Source organism: Mesoplodon mirus (genome assembly GCF_964341445.2).
Source record: "Mesoplodon mirus genome assembly, chromosome: 3".
NCBI classification, from domain to species: Eukaryota; Metazoa; Chordata; class Mammalia; order Artiodactyla; family Ziphiidae; genus Mesoplodon; species Mesoplodon mirus.
Window position 1 is genome coordinate 107930804 of NC_138978.1, and position 12948 is coordinate 107943751.

The 12948-nt window shown below is 38.9% G+C and overlaps 1 protein-coding gene across 3 annotated transcripts in view; it reads left to right on the top strand.

The window, feature by feature from the left end:
• Positions 1 to 875: 875 nt before the first annotated feature.
• The window catches only part of SYCP1 (synaptonemal complex protein 1), a gene marked incomplete at both ends in the record, with an annotated part of 173016 nt that continues 160943 nt past the window's right edge, over positions 876 to 12948 (top strand). For all 3 annotated transcript variants that reach the window (XM_082615943.1, XM_082615944.1, XM_082615945.1), the window contains 6 exons: positions 876 to 983; positions 2076 to 2160; positions 2337 to 2380; positions 2555 to 2611; positions 3751 to 3915; positions 4636 to 4703. In XM_082615943.1, coding sequence (XP_082472069.1) covers positions 876 to 983; positions 2076 to 2160; positions 2337 to 2380; positions 2555 to 2611; positions 3751 to 3915; positions 4636 to 4703 — 527 coding nt within the window. The remainder of the gene's footprint in view (positions 984 to 2075; positions 2161 to 2336; positions 2381 to 2554; positions 2612 to 3750; positions 3916 to 4635; positions 4704 to 12948) is intronic.

Genomic DNA, 12948 nt, shown 5'->3' on the forward strand with positions numbered 1-12948 from the left:
CCGCTCGGCCGGAGCGATTTCCCGCCTTTTCCGAGGTTCGGAGGCAGAAGTTCGTGTTGGTTCTTTCTGCTGCCCTAATAAACAGCAGGTGGCGGTTCGCATGAGCACCGAGCCCGCGGTTTCCCGCTAGTTCTTTAAAGGTAAGGGCAGGTGTGCCGAGTTCCCTCCCTGAGGATCGAGCCCAGAGCTGGGCGACGTTTTGTTACTGGCCCTCCCTCACGCAGGCAGCCCCCGGCGCCTTCTGCGTAGTCGCCTAAGCACCTCAACTAGTTCTTACCGGCGAGGTGATGCAATTTAACAGGGCTGGTGGGGCTTCCCTGGTGGCGCAGTGGTTGAGAGTCCGCTTGCTGATGCAGGGGACACGGTTTCGTGCCCCGGTCCGGGAAGATCCCACATGCCGCAGAGCGGCTGGGCCCGTCAGCCATGGCCGCTGAGCCTGCGCGTCCGGAGCCTGTGCTCCGCAACGGGAGAGGCCACAACAGTGAGAGGCCCGCGTACCGCAAAAAAAGAGAAAAAAGCTCGTTCTCTTAGACTGCTATGCTTCTCTTCCCTGTCAGTCTTTCCTAACAGGGCTGGTGGAGGTAACGGGCTTCTTCTCAGGCTGCCCGGCGATGATGCCTAGTTCGAGTTTCTCGATTATCCATCGACGTCGCCAGCGTGGCCATTGGTCGTGGGGGGATGGTGGGGACAAATAGGGGATGTTTCTGCTTTGAACACCACGGCAGTAAGGGACGCCGTAGGCTTCCATGGTAGCAAATGTTTCACGCATTCCTTTATATACCCATTTATTATAGAATAAGTAGTGCATTAATGAAACAATGTAAAACACTTTCTCCCCCATCTTGAGCAATAGAAAATTACGACTGGAAGAGAAAATGGAAAAGCAGAAGCCCTTTAAATTGTTTGTACCACCGAGATTAAGTAGCAGTCAAGTATCTGCAGTGAAACCTCAGACTTTGGGGAGAGATTCTAATTTCTTCAAGGTAAATTTGCATTTACTCATTCGGTAAATGAGGCGAAGTGAACTTTCTTACTGGTGATATCTTATAATTTTTTTCAGTAAATATGGTCTGGTTTACCCAAGAATTTTGAACAGCATTGCTTTGAATGAATAATGAGCACACTTAATGTGTTTAGGCATCGTTCATTTAAAGAAATAATCATTGGTGCTTTGGAATTCTGCATACATAATGGGACCTGCTTACTTTAATTCTTTTTCTTTAAATGATTTAAGGCAACTTATGAACATATACAATGAAATAGTAAAATATAAATTAGAAGAATATTAGGATCAAGGAAAATTAAGAAAATTTGGACAAATATGTTGACATACTGGTAAAAATCAGTGTTTGAGGTTAAAATTTGACTCTGAGCTTCTGGGTTGACAGGATAAACGGGAAATTCGTACGTGTAGTAGGTTCTTATAGGAAAGGAAGAATAGAGCTTTTTTTAGTAATTTATTTATGTGGGGACTTCCCTGTCGGTCCAGTGGTTAAGACTCTGAACTTTCACTGCAGGGGGCATGCGTTCAGTCCCTGGTCAGGGAACTAAGAACCTGCATTATGCACAGTGCGGCCAAAAAAAAAAAAAATTACATTAAAAAAAATAAATTTCTTATGTGGAACTTTATGTTGGAAATATGATGAAGCAATGAATATTTTAATTTTCTATGTTGTAGAAAAATTCTTATGTCTCTATAGCCAAAGAGTGTAACATTAAAATGCTATTCAGTGAAGAAAATTCTCAATTTTACCAGGGGAAAGATCATAATGAAACTGAAGAAAGCCAATATTCTAAGCTACTAATTAAAATCACTAAAATTACTCCTGAGTACTTACAAAGCATGTATCATGTAATTTTAGTTTAGCTTTCTCTTATAAGTGAAAATTAAAAATTTTTGCTTTGTTTACAGGGCAAAATCATTTGATATTTTTAACACTATGTATACATTAAAGGATTTACAATTATAGTCATTTTTTAAAGCAGATGTATACTGTATATGTAATTACATATTACACTGCTAGTTACTAGAGTGGTATGGGACAGTGTGTTTAAGAACTTCTTTGTGTTTCTAGGGTTTCAACAAATGTGTTGAAGATGATTTTGGTTTTCCATTTGCAATGACTAATCTCTCCAAAAATGGGAAAAACATTGATTCAGGTAGGAGACTAGAAAAGCAATGTATCACCTTACATAGAAGCATTTTTAAAATACACATTGCTCGATATCAAATAAGAGTATTATATTGATAGCCTTGACATTAAAGCTAGATATAATACTTAATATATAAAACAGGATGTTGGCATATTTAATTCCAGTTGTCTTTTATCTTGCAGATCCTGCTTTACAAAAAGTTGACTTTTTGCCCATGCTTGAACAGGTCAGTTAAGTATAGTGTATATAAATATAACCTGTTTAGATATTGAATTGCTTGCTTGAAAAAGAAAAAAAAATCTTTAGTTGTTGGATTACTAGTCTTCAGTATTTAATTGCTGCTATTTGGAAACTATCATCAGAAGTATTTTCTCATAGGAAAAATTTATTCATTTTTTAGGTTGATAATTCTGACAGTTGTCATTACCAGGAGGGACTAAAAGACTCTGATTTTGAGGTCAGAAGATTTCCCATCCATATTAAATTTCTTGTAATTGGAGTATCATTTATTATTACTTGTATTTATCTTTCTTTTGAAGCTTCAAAAGGATTAATATTTAGTTAAGGTTTTAAGTTATATTCTTTAAAACCTTTTCGCCACTTTGCTTTTCTTTTGAATTTGCTGAAACACTAAGCCTCTGTATTTTCCTGAGTTATAAAAGCATGACTTCTTAAGGGGCAATTTAACTTTAAACCATAAAAATCAAGAATAGAAAAGGGGAGATGAATGCAATGTGTGAAAAGGTTGAGAATTAAGCCAGTATTTTACAAACAATTCTTGAATTAATAGGTATGATTGTTTGGCTGGTTTACTGTCTAAGGAATTTGTAGGTTATACTGTACTTTTGATTTTAGTTATAAAAATCATTCTTTCTTATGGCACATGGATGTCTTTAAAACAAAGAGAAATTCCATGGCCTGCTAAAGTGCTATCTGTTTATTGCTGGGATTATGGTATCACAAATTTAGAAATACGGAATTTATTCATATATTTTGATAACAGAGCTATCAGCAAGGAGAAAGTAGCATGATTAAAAAAAAAAAAACAACCAAAACCTCTGACGTTTACCTTATAATGTGGAAAGGGATGATGCAGGAAATCCAAATAAAATCCAAATAAAACCTCAGGCTAAATGAAACATCTTGTGTTCATTATTATTTTTCTTGTCATTGTACCTTAAACTTCATATCCTTTGGTTAATCCTTAAGCTGTTTGTATAACCAAAATATTTCAAGACCATTGCTAAAATTGACACATTTCATGTAGAGTGATTCATTTTAGCTTTTAAGCAGCCAGATTCTCTCATTGACTTAAAGATTTCTAACTTCTGGCTTAGGCACATTTTGGAGTTATTTGATTTTATTCATCAAGGAATAACTTAGTCAGGTGACCAGTAACCTTAGTGAAGTAGCTAATATTGCCTTAGTAGTCAGAAAAAAGTTAATATAGCTTTCAGCATGGTATTAGGGCATAAATTGAGGAGAGATTTGGTCTCAACTATTAAGATACTCAAGGATATTTTCAATAGGCAGCTGTAGTTTGGTTATACTAAAATTTTGAACTATTAACAGTCTTTAAAACCTATTTTATAATAGAATTCAGAGCCAATGAGCAGACTATATTCAAAACTGTATAAGGAGGCTGAAAAGATCAAGAAGTGGAAAGTGAGTGTAGAATCTGAACTGAAGCAGAAAGAAAACAAGTTGCAAGAAAATAGAAAAACAATTGAAGCACAGCGGAAAGCCATTCAAGAACTACAGGTATAATGAAATTTGTAATTGAAAATATAGTATAGTAAATCTTATAATACTATTAAAACTAGAGTATTATTTCAGAGTAAGTTGGGTTTATCTTGTTTCTGCCATGTGGATTTTAAGAATGGTGTTTTTTGAAGTTTCGTTAATATTAGTTGCATTTCAACTTTAGGATGAGCAGAAGACAGGCTGCACGAAACTTAATGCAAATGACTAGGGAAATAGTAATTTACTTTAGATAAAGATTGATGTAATGATTCTAATTATGGAATTTTAATTTTTATTGGTTCCTGTTACTGATGATGTTTTGTTTGATATGTCTTTTTTATTATATTAGAAAATGACATTATAGATAAAACTTTAAATTTGAAACTGTTTCGCTTCAATTTTATGGCATAGTGAAAGAAAAATTTTGAGAAAATGCAACATTGGGTTAGGAGAAAGAGAAAAATATCATTTCAAAATGTTTAGGGAAGATAATATCACATTAAAATATTGTTGGATACATTTTGGAGATAATTCAGCAAACCTAATTTTAGACTGATGAAAGTGAGACCCAGATAGGATATCCATAAGTGTGACAAAAAAATTCTTTTTTGTGTTCAAAGAAAATAATTCTTACAGACCATCATAGCATGTTAGCAAAGAAATGCTGCTTAATGAATATACTCATGTTTATTTTGCTAAGTAAAATGTGATGAACTGTTCTTCTCTCTTGTAAATTAGTTTGAAAATGAAAAAGTAAGTTTGAAATTAGAAGAAGGAATTCAAGAAAATAAAGATTTAATAAAAGAGTAAGTAATAATTTAATGAATTTGTTCTTTACAAATTTATTTTTTATTCCAAACTAATTATTAAAATAATTTCCAAAAACTGAATGAGCTCTTTCTGTTGTATAATATTAATTGATATATAGAATTCTATCTGGGTGCTGTGGAGAAAAGGAAGACATACCTATTTTACATTCTTGCATTTGACAAACTGTGGTCACTGACTAATAACTTCTCACTTTTTAAAATGACAGGCAGGGGAAGCCATTACTTAGTGTTGATAAAGGTACCTGATAATCCTATATCTACAACTGCCTATGTATATTGTATACCTTTTTGTTTGACTATTGTTTTAGGTGAAACCCTTGCACAAGAGGGCTCAACTTAGTTCCAAGCTAATTCTCACTGTCAAATTCCTGTTTTTGCCAGTGACCCAATCATTCTTCCATTAACTTTGGCTTAAAACTTTAGTATCATCCTTCTTTTTTATTAATTAATTAATTTTATTTATTTAGTTTTGGCTGTGTTGGGTCTTCGTTGTTGCGCGTGGGCTTTCTCTAGTTGCGGTGAGCGGGGGCTACTCTTCGTTGCGGTGCGCGGGCATCTCATTGCGGTGGCTTCTCTTGTTGCAGAGCATGGGCTCTAGGCGCATGGGCTTCAGTAGTTGTGGCTTGTGGGTTCTAGAGCGCAGGCTCAGTATTTGTGGCACACAGGCTTAGTTGCTCCACAGCATGTGGGATCTTCCCGGACCAGGGCTCCAACCCGTGTTACCTGCATTGGCAGGCAGATTCTTAACCACTGTGCCACCAGGGAAGTCCAAGAATTAGGTTTGCAGTTACTTGTTTTGATTTTACAAAACCAGTAACAATAAAAAGTTCCTCTGTCTAGAACAGTGGTTCTTAAACTTTAGCAAGCTTCAGAATTACCTGCAGAGCTTGTTAAAACACATGTTGTTGGCCTCTCCTCCCCTGCCAGAGTTTCTGATTCAGTGGAGTAGACTTAAGAATTTGTACTTCTAACAAGTGATGTGGATGCTGCTGGTGCAAGGATCATACTTTTTTTTTTCTGCTTTATAACAAATTTAATCAGTTATACATATACATATGTTCCCATATCCCCTCCCTTTTGCGTCTCACTCCCACCCTCCCTATCCCACCCCTCCAGGCGGTCACAAAGCACCAAGCTGATCTCCCTGTGCTATGCGGCTGCTTCCCACTAGCTATCTACCTTACGTTTGGTAGTGTATATATGTCCATGCTGCTCTTTCGCTTTGTCACAGCTTACCCTTCCCCCTCCCCATATCCTCAAGTCCATTCTCTAGTAGGTCTGTGTCTTTATTCCTGTCTTACCCCTATGTTCTTCATGATATTTTTTTTCTTAAATTCCATATATATGTGTCAGCATACAGTATTTGTCTTTCTCTTTCTGACTTATTTCACTCTGTATGACAGACTCTAGGTCCATCCACCTCATTACAAATAGCTCAATTTCGTTTCTTTTTATGGCTGAGTAATATTCCATTGTATATATGTGCCACACATTCTCTACCCATTCATCTGATGATGGACACTTAGGTTGTTTCCATCTCCGGGCTATTGTAAATAGGGCTGCTATGAACATTTTGGTACATGACTCTTTTTGAATTATGGTTTTCTCAGGGTATATGCCCAGTAGTGGGATTGCTGGGTCATATGGTAGTTCTATTTGTAGTTTTTTAAGGAACCTCCATACCGTTCTCCATAGTGACTGTACCAATTCACATTCTCACCAGCAGTGCAAGAGTGTTCCCTTTTTTCCACACCCTCTCCAGCATTTATTGTTTCTAGATTTTTTGATGATGGCCATTCTGACTGGTGTGAGATGATATCTCATTGTAGTTTTGATTTGAATTTCTCTAATGAGTAAAGATGTTGAGCATCCTTTCATGTGTTTGTTGGCCATCTGTATATCTTCTGTGGAGAAATGTCTATTTAGGTCTTCTACCCATTTTTGGATTGGGTTGTTTGTTTTTTTGTTATTGAGCTGCATGAGCTGCTTATAAATTTTGGAGATTAATCCTTTGTCAGTTGCTTCATTTGCAAATATTTTCTCCCATTCTGAGGGTTGTCTTTTGGTCTTGTTTATGGTTTCCTTTGCTGTGCAAAAGCTTTGAAGTTTCATTAGGTCCCATGTGTTTATTTTTGTCTTTATTTCCATTTCTCTAGGAGGTGGGTCAAAAAGGATCTTGCTGTGATTTATGTCATAGAGTGTTCTGCCTATGTTTTCCTCTAAGAGTTTGATAGTGTCTGGCCTTACATTTAGGTCTTTAATCCATTTTGAGCTTATTTTTGTGTATGGTGTTAGGGAGTGATCTAATCTCATACTTTTACGTGTCCCTGTCCAGTTTTCCCAGCACCACTTATTGAAGAGACTGTCCTTTCTCCACTGTACATTCCTGCCTCCTTTATCAAAGATAAGGTGACCATATGTGCATGGGTTTATCTCTGGGCTTTCTATCCTGTTCCATTGGTCTACCTTTCTGTTTTTGTGCCAGTACCATACTGTCTTGATTACTGTAGCTTTGTAGTATAGTCTGAAGTCAGGGAGCCTGATTCCTCCAGCTCCATTTTTCATTCTCAAGATTGCTTTGGCTATTCGGGGTCTTTTGTGTTTCCATACAAATTGTGAATTTTTTTGTTCTAGTTCTGTGAAAAATGCCAGTGGTAGTTTGATAGAGATTGCATTGAATCTGTAGATTGCTTTGGGTAGTAGAGTCATTTTCACAATGTTGATTCTTCCAATCCAAGAACATGGTACATCTCTCCATCTATTTGTATCATCTTTAATTTCTTTCATCAGGGTCTTATAATTTTCTGCATACAGGTCTTTTGTCTCCTTAGGTAGGTTTATTCCTAGATATTTTATTCTTTTTGTTGCAATGGTAAATGGGAGTGTTTCCTTGATTTCACTTTCAGATTTTTCATCATTAGTATATAGGAATGCCAGAGATTTCTGTGCATTAATTTTGTATCCTGCTACTTTACCAAATTCATTGATTAGCTCTAGTAGTTTTCTGGTAGCATCTTTAGGATTCTCTATGTATAGTATCATGTCATCTGCAAACAGTGACAGCTTTACTTCTTCTTTTCCGATTTGGATTCCTTTTATTTCCTTTTCTTCTCTGATTGCTGTGGCTAGAACTTCCAAAACTAGGTTGAATAAGAGTGGTGAGAGTGGGCAACCTTGTCTTGTTCCTGATCTTAGTGGAAATGGGTTCAGTTTTTCACCATTGAGGACGATGCTGGCTGTGGGTTTGTCATATGTGGCCTTTATTATGTTGAGGAAAGTTCCTTCTATGCCTACTTTCTGCAGGGTTTCCATCATAAATGGGTGTTGAATTTTGTCAAAAGCTTTCTCTGTATCTATTGAGATTATCATATGGTTTTTCTCCTTCAATTTGTTAATATGGTGTATCACGTTGATTGATTTGCGTATATTGAAGAATGCTTGCATTCCTGGAATAAACCCCACTTGATCATGGTGTATGATCCTTTTAATGTGCTGTTGGATTCTGTTTGCTAGTATTTTGTTGAGGATTTTTGCATCTATGTTCATCAGTGATATTGGCCTGTAGTTTTCTTTCTTTGTGACATCCTTGCCTGGTTTTGGTGTCAAGGTGATGGTGGCCTCGTAGAATGAGTTTGGGAGTGTTCCTCCCTCTGCTATATTTTGGAAGAGTTTGAGAAGGATAGGTGTTAGCTCTTCTCTAAATGCTTGATAGAATTCGCCTGTGAAGCCATCTGGTCCTGGGCTTTTGTTTGTTGGAAGATTTTTTATCACAGTTTCAATTTCAGTGCTTATGATTGGTCTGTTCATATTTTCTATTTCTTCCTGATTCAGTCTTGGCAGTTGTGCATTTCTAAGAATTTGTCCATTTCTTCCGGGTTGTCCATTTTATTGGCATAGAGTTGCTTGTAGTAATCTCTCATGATCTTTTGTATTTCTGCAGTGTCAGTTGTTACTTCTCCTTTTTCATTTCTAATTCTACTGATTTGAGTCTTCTCCCTTTTTTTCTTGATGAGTCTGCCTAATGGTTTATCAATTTTGTTTATCTTCTCAAAGAACCAGCTTTTAGTTTTATTGATCTTTGCTATCGTTTCCTTCATTTCTTTTTCATTTATTTCTGATCTGATTTTTATGATTTCTTTCCTTCTGCTAACTTTGGGATGTTTTTGTTCTTCTTTCTCTAATTGCTTTAGGTGCAAGGTTAGGTTGTTTATTTGAGATGATTCCTGTTTCTTAAGGTAGGATTGTATTGCTATAAACCTCTCTCTTAGAACTGCTTTTGCTGCATCCCATAGGTTTTGGGTTGTCGTGTCTCCATTGTCATTTGTTTCTAGGTATTTTTTAATTTTCTCTTTGATTTCTTCAGTGATCACTTCGTTATTAAGTAGTGTATTGTTTAGCCTCCATGTGTTTGTATTTTTTACAGCTCTTTTCCTGTAATTGATATCTAGTCTCATAGCATTGTGGTCAGAAAAGATACATGATACAATTTCAATTTTCTTAAATTTACCAAGGCTTGATTTGTGACCCAAGATATCTATCCTGGAGAATGTTCCATGAGCACTTGAGAAAAATGTGTATTCTGTTCTTTTTGGATGGAATGTCCTATAACTATCAATTAAGTCCATCTTGTTTAATGTATCATTTAAAGCTTGTGTTTCCTTATTTATTTTCATTTTGGTTGATCTGTCCATTGGTGAAAGTGGGGTGTTAAAGTCCCCTACTATGATTGTGTTACTGTCGATTTCTCCTTTTATGGCTGTTAGTATTTGCCTTATGAATTGAGGTGCTCCTATGTTGGGTACATAAATATTTACAATTGTTATATCGTCTTCTTGGATCGATCCCTTGATCATTATGTAGTGTCCTTCTTTGTCTCTTCTAGTAGTCTTTATTTTAAAGTCTATTTTGTCTGATGTGAGAATTGCTACTCCAGCTTTCTTTTGGTTTCCATTTGCATGGAATATCTTTTTCCATCCCCTTACTTTCAGTCTGTATGTGTCTCTAGGTCTGAAGTGGGTCTCTTGTAGACAGCATATATATGGGTCTTGTTTTTGTATCCATTCAGCCACTCTGTGTCTTTTGGTGGGAGCATTTCTTTTTTTTTTTTTTTTTTTTTTTTTGCGGTATGCGGGCCTCTCACTGTTGTGGCCTCTCCCGTTGCGGAGCACAGGCTCCGGATGCGCAGGCCCAGCGGCCATGGCTCACGGGCCCAGCCGCTCCGCGGCATATGGGATCCTCCCAGACCGGGGCACGAACCCGTATCCCCTGCATCGGCAGGCGGACTCTCAACCACTGCGCCACCAGGGAGGCCCTTGGTGGGAGCATTTAATCCATTTACATTTAAGGTAATTATCGATATGTATGTTCCTATTACCATTTTCTTAATTGTTTTGGGTTCGTTATTGTAGGTCTTTTCCTTCTGTTGTGTTTCTTGCCTAGAGAAGTTCCTTTAGCATTTGTTGTAAAGCTGGTTTGGTGGTGCTGAACTCTCAGCTTTTTCTTGTCTGTAAACGTTTTAATTTCTCCATCAAATCTGAATGAGATCCTTGCTGGGTAGAGTAATCTTGGTTGCAGGTTTTTCTCCTTCATCACTTTAATTATGTCCTGCCACTCCCTTCAGGCTTGTAGAGTTTCTGCTGAGAGATCAGCTGTTATCCTGATGGGGATTCCCTTGTGTGTTATTTGTTGTTTTTGCCTTGCTGCTTTTAATATGATTTCTTTGTGTTTAATTTTTGACAGTTTGATTAATATGTGTCTTGGCGTATTTCTCCTTGGATTTATTCTGTATGGGACTCTTTGTGCCTCCTGGACTTGATTAACTATTTCCCTTCCCATATTAGGGAAGTTTTCAACTATAATCTCTTCAAATATTTTCTCAGTCCCTTTCTTTTTCTCTTCTTCTTCTGGAACCCCTATAATTCGAATGTTGGTGCGTTTAATGTTGTCCCAGAGGTCTCTGAGACTGTCCTCTGTTCTTTTCATTCTTTTTTCTTTATTTTGCTCTGCAGCAGTTATTTCCACTATTTTATCTTCCACCTCACTTATCCGTTCTTCTGCCTCAGTTATTCTGCTATTGATCCCATCTAGAGTGTTTTTCATTTCATTTATTGTGTTTTTAATCGATGCTTGATTCATCTTTAGTTCTTCTAGGTCCTTGTTAACTGTTTCTTGCATTTTGTCTATTCTATTTCCAAGGTTTTGGATCTTGGAAATAGAATCTTGGATCATCTTTACTATCATTATTCTGAATTCTTTTTCAGGTAGACTGCCTATTACCTCTTCATTCGTTAGGTCTGGTGGGTTTTTATCTTGCTCCTTCACCTGCTGTGTGTTTTTCTGTCTTCTCATTTTGCTTATGTTACTGTGTTTGGGGTCTCCTTTTTGCAGGCTGCAGGTTCGTAGTTCCCGTTGTTTTTGGTGTCTGTCCCCAGTGGCTAAGGTTGGTTTAGTGGGTTGTGTAGGCTTCCTGGTGGAGGGGACTAGTGCCTGTGTTCTGGTGGATGAGGCTGGATCTTGTCTTTCTGGTGGGCAGGTCCATGTCTGGTGGTGTGTTTTGGGGTGTCTGCGGACTTTTTATGATTTTAGGCAGCCTCTCTGCTAATGGGTGGCGTTGTGTTCCTGTCTTGCTAGTTGTTTGGCATAGGGTGTCCAGCACTGTAGCTTGCTGGTCGTTGAGTGAAGCTGGGTGCTGGTGTTGAGATGGAGATCTCTGGAAGATTTTCGCTGTTTGATATTATGTGGAGCTGGGAGGTCTCTTGTGGACCAGTGTCCTGAAGTTGGCTCTCCCACCTCAGAAGCACAGCACTGATTCCTGGCTCCTCAATTTGGGATGATTTGTTGTCTATTCATGTATTCCACACATGCAGGGTACATCAAGTTGATTGTGGAGCTTTAATCCACTGCTTCTGAGGCTGCTGGGAGAGATTTCCCTTTCTCTTCTTTGTTCTCACAGCTCCTGGGTCTCAGCTTTGGATTTGGCCCCGCCTCTGCGTGTAGGTCGCCGGAGGGCGTCTGTTTTTCGCTCAGACAGGACAGGGTTAAAGGAGCAGCCGCTTCGGGGACTCTGGCTCACTCAGGCCGGGGGGAGGGAGGGGCACGGAGTGCGGGGTGAGCCTGAAGCGGCAGAGGCCGGCGTGATGTTGCACCAGCCCGAGGTGCGCCGTGCGTTCTCCCAGGGAAGCCGTCCCTGGATCCCGGGACCCCGGCAGTGACGGGCTGCACAGGCTCCCTGGAAAGGGGGCGTGGACAGTGACCCGCGCTCACACACAGGCCTCTTGGCGGCGGCAGCAGCAGCCCCAGCGTCCCACGCTTGTTTCTGGGCTCCGCACTTTCAGCCGCGGCTCGCGCCCATCTGTGGAGCTCCTTTAAGCAGCACTCTTAATCCCCTCTCCTCGCGCACCAGGCAACCAAGAGGGAAGAAAAAGTCTCTTGCCTCTTCGGCAGCTCCAGAGTTTTCCCGGACTCCCTCCCGCTAGCTGTGGCGCATTAGCCCCCTTCAGGCTGAGTTCTCGCCACCGGCCCCAGTCCTCTCTCTGCGCTCTGACCGAAGCCCGAGCCTCAGCTTCCAGTGCTGCCCGCCCCGGCGGGCAAGCAGACAAACCTCTCGGGCTGGTGAGTGCCGGTCGGCACCGATCCTCTGTGCGGGAATCTCTCCGCTTTGCCCTACCCAGGTACGTGGGGAGTTTCTTGCCTTTTGGGAGGTCTGAGGTCTTCTGCCAGCGTTCCGTAGGTGTTCTGTAGGAGTTGTTCCACGTGTAGCTGTATTTCTGGTGTATCTGTGGGGAGGAAGGTGATCTCCGCCGAAAGGGATCATACTTTGAGAACTACTGATTTGTGGTAGAGAATAGTCACAGGCTTTGAAAACAAAACAAAACCACCTTTGATTTCAGTGACTTCTTAACCTTTTCATTTATTAGATTATTGAAAATGTTAAAGGATGTAGTTTATGTAATATTACAGCTTTTGCTCTTCATTAAACTAATATTTAGACTTAAAAATTATTATAAAATGTTAATCTGTAACAATTCATTTCTGCAGAAAAATTATACATTGGAAAATTTAAACTGGTTTATATGTTAGCAACTTCAGGACACCCAGAGGTCTTTTTTTTTTAACTTTCAATACCATTTAATGAGATTTGGAAGGTATGACTACATTATATTGACCTTAAAAAGTTTTTTTGGTTGAGATATAATTGACATATAACATTATATTATTTTTA